The sequence below is a fragment of the Protobothrops mucrosquamatus genome, unplaced genomic scaffold (genome assembly GCF_001527695.2).
Source record: "Protobothrops mucrosquamatus isolate PMUCROS unplaced genomic scaffold, P.Mucros_1.0 scaffold672, whole genome shotgun sequence".
In the NCBI taxonomy this organism is placed as follows: domain Eukaryota; kingdom Metazoa; phylum Chordata; class Lepidosauria; order Squamata; family Viperidae; genus Protobothrops; species Protobothrops mucrosquamatus.
Genome location: NW_015386960.1, coordinates 179,957 through 189,195, shown reverse-complemented (window position 1 = coordinate 189,195; position 9,239 = coordinate 179,957). Strand labels below are relative to the sequence as shown.

Sequence of the window (9,239 nt, the reverse complement as noted above, 5' to 3'; positions counted from 1 at the left end):
GTCATGAGTTGAATGGATCCAATTTTTTTGACATATTTTTTGCAGTAGTCATTAAGTAAATGCCACGGAGATTAGGTATCTATTTTTCTCCATGGATTATTTTTTTTGCTGGAAACTGGAATTAAATGCCAGAAACCAGCAAAAAAATAAAAATCACAAATCAGCCATGTGACTATGGGCCCCTGCAAACAGCAACGAAAAGGAGTTAGTAACCAAGTGCCCAAAATGCAATCATGACCATGAGGCTAGGGCAGGGGTCTTCAAACATGGCCCTTTTATGACTTGTGGACTTCAACTCCCAGAATTCCTCAGCCAGCATGCCTGGCTGAGGAATTCTGGGAGTTGAAGTCCACAAGTCATAAAAGGGCCAAGTTTGAAGACTCCTTGGCTAGGGTATGGCCATCGTAACTTTGAAAATAGGTGGTAAGTAGCTCTGGGGAGGTGTGTCATAACGTTGAACTGTCATTAAGCAACTGGTTATAAGATGTATCATTAATTGGTCCCTAAAAGAAACAAGAGGTTTCAATGATCATTATTGTAGTATTAAGTCATGTAACTTAACTTGATCTTTCACAAATCCTTCACTACAGAGTTTTATTTTTAGCATGTGTTTTGTATTCAAAAGAAAGGATAAAAAGCGACATTATGCTTGTACTGTTCACCAGTAAATACTATTATGCCCTCTATAAATATTCTATCAATGGTCAAAAACTACAGAATATATGTAACATCTTGTACCTTTACACTAATTTAGAAGAAATATAATTTCCATCTAGTTTAATTTCAATGTATATTCACATAAGCTTGTATTCCCAATTTGTATGGACATTGGGACGCAAGCAGTATCATACAAAGTCCAAAAACTTTAATGCTTTTTTTAAAAAAGTATTAAAGCAGTTGTGAGATGGCAATGATTAATGCCATCCTACAAAGGCATTATTTTTAGAGCAAGAGTTCAGAGATAGCCAGGTTTTTAAAAAGTAAGTAAAAGAGTTGTCACATCATTTTCAACAGATGCCTATAGAAAAAAAAATCACTTGTTCCAAGTAACAAACGATATATATGAAAGCAGATATAACTTATCTATAACTTTTTTTAAAAAAAAAACTCTTAATGTTAAAATCTGCATAGGCAAGCATTAGTTTATTACCCTTAAGTCCAGGTTTCCTTATTAAACAGAAGTTATGGGGAGAGATGAAAAGATATTTTTTTTAAAAAAAAAAAAATTTGCTTTCAAAAAAAGTAGAACCAAAGATAACCCATTTTTTTAAATAAAAAGATCTGGATAAAATAATCTGATTATAAAGACTTAGCTAGGGCATCTTGGGTATAAAAGTATTATTTACTTCAACTATTATTAAACTATTATTTATGAAGCCTTTGTCAAAGTTAAAAAATGATTGATAAGATACTAATTATAACTATATATTAATACTGTAATATATTGATGGCAGTGTTACAGAACAGGATCAGGACTTAGTTGGGCTTCTTACTGGAATCTAACAGTCCACCTTGGGAACAGAATAATGGTCTAAATAGACCTTTATTTATCTTTAAAGTAGCTACATGTATATTTCTGGTCTCAACCATGAACTTTTATAGATCTAAGTCTCTGTGACCATAACTATCTAAATATAAGTGTGGACTTTAAATCCCACTTGCTTAGAAGAGTAGAATAGGGTAGGATGCATAGTATACAGCCAAATAAATTTTGTGGAACAATTTTTCTGGGATTAATGATTTGTTTATAGTAAGAGATGGAACAATGAGAAAAGGTGCATAAGTATCACCATGCGCTATTAAAAAGGCAATCCACATTTCTGTCCCACAAATTGGTTTTCCTGGCAAATGGGAAATTATGGGCCAACAGCAATAAATAGAAGCCAGTTAATACATGCTGAATGTTACATTAGTAACAACTTTTAACTTGCATTAGGAATTGATCCAGATACATGTAAAGCTCACTCTGCCTGCATTTACATTATCATTATATTAAGGCAAATATTGCAAATGGACATGAGAAAGTTACCATGGCAACAAGTACTTAAGTGATATATTTTTCTAATTCTAATTTAAAAACCACATAATTAACAATTGTCATCTCAGTTGTACGATTATCTTCAGCTTCTCCTTTATTGGAAATAGGCTGTATTGCTAGTGTTGCATTAGTGTTATATTCTCAGAATTGTCTGCAACAACTGAAGTATGCCCCCTGGTGGTTAAAAGTGAAAATATTTAATTGCTGCACTGCATTATATCAAGGTTTCTTTTAGTTGAGTTTTATTAGCAAAGGGACTTCTCAATTATGAATGTAAGTCACACGTTGAACCAAAGTGTGCAAAGAACATAAATCTCAATTGTGTTGAACTGAAAACAAAGCTAGATGAAAATATTTTTTTCTGCAATAATACTGAAAAAACAGTTCAGCTGTATACTTTGCTGCTGTTCCAAATCAAATCAAATCAAATCAAATCAACCTTTATTGTCAAAGTACAACATGTGTACAATGAGATTGGCTAAGCCTTCCCTCATGCACCCCCCCCCCCGACAACTCACAGTGACAACAAACACACAATCTTATTGCACCATGTGAACTTATTGCACAACGCGCCGGCCCCGCAAGTCTATTATACATGGAGTTATTTCCCATTCAGGAGTCTGACAGCCCATGGTTAGAAACTGTTCTTTAGCCTGTTGGTGCGGCTGGCTATGCTTCTATATCTCCTGCCCGATGGTAGGAGAGTAAAGAAGTGCTGACCACAGTGTGAGTTGTCCCTAAAGATTTTCCTCATTCTTCTAAGGCAGCTAGCCCTAGCGATGTCTAGTGTTACATTTATCTGTGGAAACTTAAGTATCTATGTGCTTAAGAGTAAAGGGTCCTTGGTGCTCTCTCAGCTTGATTGCTTTTTTGCAGACATTTTATTACCCAGACTAGATAACATCATTAGTGGAATGAAATGTCTGCAAAAAACAACAACAACCAGCTCAGAGAACACAAGGGCCCCTCATTTCAACCACAATAAAAATATTCTCCTTTATTGGTGCTTAAGAGTCTTTACCTTGGTTTAGATATTAGAATACTTAAAATAGCATAATTGTGTAAGACAATGGCGTCATTTAGACCTATGAGTTACCTCTGCTTTGTCTGAAAGTTATCTCTTTATCTTGATCATGTATATATCATAATGTAAATTGGACACACATTTCACCATTTACCATATCTTTCTGAAGCAGAGCTGATTTATGGCACCCCCAACACCTCATTTTTTTTCATTTCTGAGAATAGCTGAGTGTATATTAAGGCTTGAAGATTTTGTGGGTAGGGTTTGGCAAAGGAAGGAAACTGTTTTTTTTTTATGACTTCACGTGGTTTACAGTATCCATTTCTGCCTACAATCTCCTTCCCACAATACAGCACCCAAGGGCCCAAAGTGTAGATCTGGCTACTCCTTCTGCATTCCCAACGCAGGTCACAAAGTCCAGATGTGATCCCCAGGCATAAACATGCTGCACCAGAAGCAGGCAAATGATTCAGAGGACACATGAGCTGACAACTGGCCTTTTAGGAGCATGTTAATGATTTCGTATAGCTGGCTGCATGAACAAAGCTGGCCTATTAGCTCTTTGATCACATAAGCAGCTTATTTAATTTCTTAAAGATGATGATCAGAATGCTCCTGTATTAGACTTCACTATGAATTTAAATATACCTTATTTAAACACATCTAAAATCTTTTTGTGGAATTGTAAATTTTGGATGATACTTGATGATTACTTACCTATAATTCACAATTCATCTAGACATTTTCTTTTAAAGTGCAAAGGCAATTGAAAATTAAGATATATCACATTCTGTTTTCTAACTTAATGGATGTAACGAAGAGTTGGGTACTCATTTGTTCCTAAAGATTATATTTTCTTCTATTTTGATGGACAGAGGCTTATTCCAATAGAAATTTAGAACTGCCATTTTCACAATAGAAAACTGAAGTCTTAAATTCACGAGGTACATTGGTATCATGAGCTGCCAATGATGAATAATAGCCTTAGACACATAAAAATGATTTTGAGAACTAAAAATGAACATCACACAAAGCCTATAGAAAATACAAAGCAGACACAATAAATCTTTAATGACAAAGTTGACCATCAGATTTTACACATTTTTTTCCCAAATGCCGGTCTTCTTTTACAAACATTAAAAAGGCATTTAAAAAAGTCCACATCTAAAAGTCTTTTGTTCGCTAAGTAGTTTTCTATTGCTCCACAAATGACACATAGTGCTGAAATGGGCACAATCCATTCGATTTAAGCAAATGTCACTAATCACTTCTACTAGGATAGTATAACGCCTGTATAAAAAGTAGTCATTGTTCTTACTTTGTACAGAAATGCAATTTTAAGTACAATTTATCATTCACTTCCAAAGAGAATCATACTGGCAACCTGCACTTATATAACACCATTTATATATCACCTTGGGTAGTGGTTTTTCAGTTCAATAACTTAAGGGTTAGATATCGATGTCTCATCTTGGAATGTAGATCATAAGTCTTCATGGGTATCTGGTGAACTTATATTTGCTGATGTTTTCTCTTCTGTCAAAATGAATGAATCTTAATTAAATTAATTCCTACGCAGTCACACTACTGCTATTACTTAGTATTCAGAAGTGCCAGTACTTGTGTAGAAAGTGTATTGATGCATCCAGGGAGGGCAGTGGTCTATTTTTATTTATGTTGGCAAGATACCATTCCAGAGAGACCTTGTCTACTCTTGTGCTGGAAGGAGAAATGGAAGCCCTTAAAAGCACATGAAATATCGTGCATAAGGTGGAGGTCATGCTGTAATTTTTTAAAGCAGCCAATATATCTATATATTCTCTTTTTAAAACTATATGAATGTCAATCCAATACATCAGTACTAAGAGAATAATGCAAATAGGAATATATACTGTCATCAGTAAGTATTCTGTTATATAGCTCACAATGTTGCATCTACAAGGATGTCTGTACTTACAGATTGTACAATCTAAGTTTCTGAAATCCTTACTATGAATTCTTTGCTCCATTGCTAATACACTTCTCCAGCTGAACTTGACTGTACCTCAGCTGAGATTCAATCATGGCTTAAATAAATTTGGAGAGCTGAATCTCTAGCCCAACTACTTTTGGTAGACAGATACTAGTCTGTTATATTGCATGACACAATCTTCTCAGCCCAACTCTTGCTTTTGTTCTCAACTTTATTTTAGCATTCACCAACCTGTCTTCTTAATGTGGTGCCTTCCATATTGGATGACCAACCTCAGAATTCCCACTCTAGCTGGAGAACAGCAGGCTGGAAAAGGCTAACTTAGGTTGACAGAATTATTAGTACAAAATTACTGACGGGTTTCATGGCAGGATTTGGTCTTTGTGACTTTGTTTAACACCAACAAAGACACCAGGAATCGAAATTGGAGGATTTGGACTGCCGGACTGATTCTTATACTACCAAGAAACTATTTTAACATGGCTTAAAGAATGGATAATGCTTAGAGACAAAAGACTATTATATCTAGAGGAGCATGACCTACAAATTGGTTGGCATGCTTTTCTGTGGTATGGGAAGAATAAAATTCATAGATACTTTCAAAACCACTTTATAAGAAATGCACTTCTTTTAGAATGGGAAAAAATAAAAGCAAAAATTTATATCAAGATACCTGGATGGCTTTCAACAATGGAAGCATTTGCTTACCCAAATTTAATTAATCACAACAAAGTTGTGACCTATAAAGATATCTTGGACAATGAAGGGAAATTGAAAGACAGACAGGATTTACAAGGTATTGATCTACCATGGTAGCCATATGTGCAAATCCAAACGAGATATGAAAATGATGTTAAAACAATGGGATTTTATAAAGAACAGACAATTTGACCAGATACTGTTAAAAACAGATGAAAAGTTGATTAAGAAACTCTATAAGTATCTGTTAAGCTTAAAGATGGAGGAAGAACAAGTAAAAGAAACAATGATAATATGGGCAAAGAACTTTGAATATAGAATTAGAAAACTGGCAATTGTTATGGGAAAGAAATGCTAAATTAACTAAAGCAGTGGCATATAAAGAAAACTTATATAAAATGTTTTACAGATGGTATATGACACCAGTGAGATTAGCAAGAATGTTTAAAAATACTTCAAACAAATGTTGGAAATGCAAATAAAGACCAGGTACTTATTACCATATCTGGTGGACATGCCCTAAAGCAAAAAGATTTTGGTTAAAAATACATTTATGGTTGGAGAAAATGACTAAAAAACAAATAGATTTTAAGCCAGAATTATTTTTGTTAGGAATAATAGGAGCAAATTATGAGAAAGACTATATATTTAACTCTACATATACTAACTGCAGCAGGAGTTGTATTTGCCCAACATTGGAAAAATGAAAATTTACCAACTGAAGTATTAATTAAGAAAATTTTAGAGTGTGCAGAAATGGACAGATTGACTTTAAAGATAAAAGAGAAAGAAGACTCATTGTATTTTAGAACATAGGATAATTTCTATCAATGGCTAGAAAAACGAGTTAGAGAGAAAGGAATATGATATCTAACTTTGAACATATATTAGCAAGAAGACCAGTGAGCGATTAATTAACATATTGTTTATGATAATTAACTACTACGCATTGTTTTTTTTTAAATACATGAACCCAGACATTATTCTGTTTGCTAAATATTGAGAACGTTATTTTTTTTAAAAACTAACCCTAACCCCAACCCCCACCCCAAAATATATTTAAAGGGAAATATAAGAACGTTGAAACTTTCTTTGGATCAGTAATTATTACTACACCACTCTTCCCACTAAACCCCACTGGAAAAATGACTACTCACCTGCTTTGATAGATGGAATACAGATGTCATCTTTGTCTTCAAAGCCCTCTGAGCAGATACATTTGTAACCTCCTGGAGTATTAATACAATTGGTATTTTCTCTTGTGCACACCTCTTCAGTTTGTGAGCACTCATCTACATCTACAAAAATGTATGGTAAAATGAAATTTAACAATATGCAGGTGAATTATTAAACTATATTAACAATTTTAAAATTGTTGTATATCCATGACATTATAATAATCTAACCTGTGCATGTTTCTTCTTTCATTTCGTAGCCAGTTACACAGCTTTTACATTTATTAGGCCCTTCTCCTGTACATCCCAAGCAGCTGAGATCACATGCTAAAATGTAAAATAGAAATGCCATTACAATGGAGACATTTCATTATACAACAAGGCAACATAATTGGGGTGAGTGTGGAGTTTGCTGCATGTTTATATATAGTAGTATGTCATTACATTTAACATGACAAATAGGCAAGGTTAGCTAGAGAAAATGTAAAGTTAACAGACACACAATTAATGAGGCAATAGTTAACACTCATGACTAAGGTATTTGTATAAAAATATTCGCATTAAGTTGGGTCCTCAGCCATCTTTTCAATTTAACGAACATATTAGGAAAATCAGAAAGAGCATACACAATGCAATGTGAAGCCTTAAATGTCAAATGTAGTGCCATTTAAATTTGAAATTAAGTGAATGTCCACTAATTATTTTTAGAATTTAATTTCTAACAACCAGTTGGCACTTTTGTTATTCATGAAAAAACAAATAAGCATTCCATATATTAAGTTTTATTTAGAAATATTAAAAATATAAACCTTTGCAGGAGAAAGAACCATCTGTGTTCAAGCAATATTGATCAGAATTGCAAGGAGATTCTTCTATTGCACATTCATCCACATCTAAAAAAATGAACCCACATTAAAGGTTACAGCTAGAGAAATGGAAAAGTTCAAAACTTTAAAAAAAATCTGATGTGCAAGACAGTGTTGAAATATAGATTGTACTGTATTACATTTAATCAAATGTTAAATCATCTTTAGGATTGTTTACACTTGTTCACCTTCTTTCTTTTCTAAGAACAAAATGTTTCACAAACAGGAATAGTGGAAAATAAATCAGAAATAAGCTGATAAACTGTGAAGACTTCTCTTATCTGCAAAACTAGTTCTGGCTGCTTAAATTATGGTTACAATATGTGAATGTATCCGTTCCTCAATATTTAATGAATAAAACTGCAGATCATTTAATAGTACATTCTCCTCCCATCTTTGCCTTTATTTTAAAACTAGATAGTTAATCATTAAAGAATTGAATTTATTTATGTCTGAAACATACAAGCTATTATCTTACAAAGTGCAGAGTTGGTAGAATTTGATATGAATAATATGATCTACATTTTTGCTTTATTTAAGAACTTTCCTTCTTGAGATATGAAGAAGAAGAGATATAGAAATAACTGTAGTGCATGTGAGAAGGAGAACATAATCATTCATCCTTTAGATTAATAATTTGGCAGGTTTTTTTTTTAAGTATCACATAGCCATCCTTACCCACACAGGCTTCTTCATTTCTGAGCCAACCTTCTTTACAATCTTTACAGTCCTTATTGGTTGCCCCAGTACATGTTTTACAGGAATCATGACAAGCTATTAAGAGAAGCAACATGTGCAAGATTGTTATAGACATATATAACTTTAAAAAGTTTGCAACTGAAACAAAAAACAAAGAAATTGTGCAAAATATTGCTTTTTCCCCAGATTTTATTTTCATTTCTGAGTCATTTCTGGAACAGGAATGTTATAGCTCTGTTTAAAGCTCAAAAAATATACAGGGGGAAAAAAGGATCACTTTGCTCTTTCTTTCTTGCTCACTGTTTTGATAACTTTTCTCTGCTTCGTTATGTACAGCATAATTTGCTTTCTTTCCTCCCACTGTATCTCAGTCAGGATTCTTTGTTCATATCAGCTCAAGACAGACGTTCCAATCCCACCTCCAGAACACTTGGTAGAAGCTCATGGAAGCTGAGCCACTGTGATCCTCCTCTTTTTCCATTGTCTTGCCTTCCTGTTTTTGTTTTTATTAAACAGGACTAAAATGGGGGGGGGGGGAGAGAGAATAAAACACATCTATGTACAGTGAGGGGAAAAATTATTTGATCCCCTGCTGATTTTGTGTGTTTACCCACTGCAAAGAAATGATCAGTCTATAAATGCTCTCTACATGGGGCTCCCCTTGAGGAGCACTCGGAGGCTCCAGTTAGTCCAGAATGCAGCCGCGCAGGCGGTGTTGGGAGGGACTCGTCGCTCCCATGTAACGCCGTTACTGCGCGAGCTGCAT

The 9,239-nt window shown here is 34.1% G+C and overlaps 1 protein-coding gene across 1 annotated transcript in view; it reads right to left on the bottom strand.

The window, feature by feature from the left end:
* Nucleotides 1-4,102: 4,102 nt before the first annotated feature.
* CRELD2 (cysteine rich with EGF like domains 2) overlaps nucleotides 4,103-9,239 on the bottom strand; it is a 20,235-nt gene continuing 15,098 nt past the window's right edge. Inside the window, exons 6-10 of the mRNA XM_015818066.1 lie at nucleotides 8,453-8,548; nucleotides 7,718-7,801; nucleotides 7,140-7,235; nucleotides 6,891-7,031; nucleotides 4,103-4,598 (exon numbers count right to left, since the gene is read on the bottom strand). Coding sequence (XP_015673552.1) covers nucleotides 4,546-4,598; nucleotides 6,891-7,031; nucleotides 7,140-7,235; nucleotides 7,718-7,801; nucleotides 8,453-8,548 — 470 coding nt within the window. The 3' untranslated portion in view covers nucleotides 4,103-4,545. The remainder of the gene's footprint in view (nucleotides 4,599-6,890; nucleotides 7,032-7,139; nucleotides 7,236-7,717; nucleotides 7,802-8,452; nucleotides 8,549-9,239) is intronic.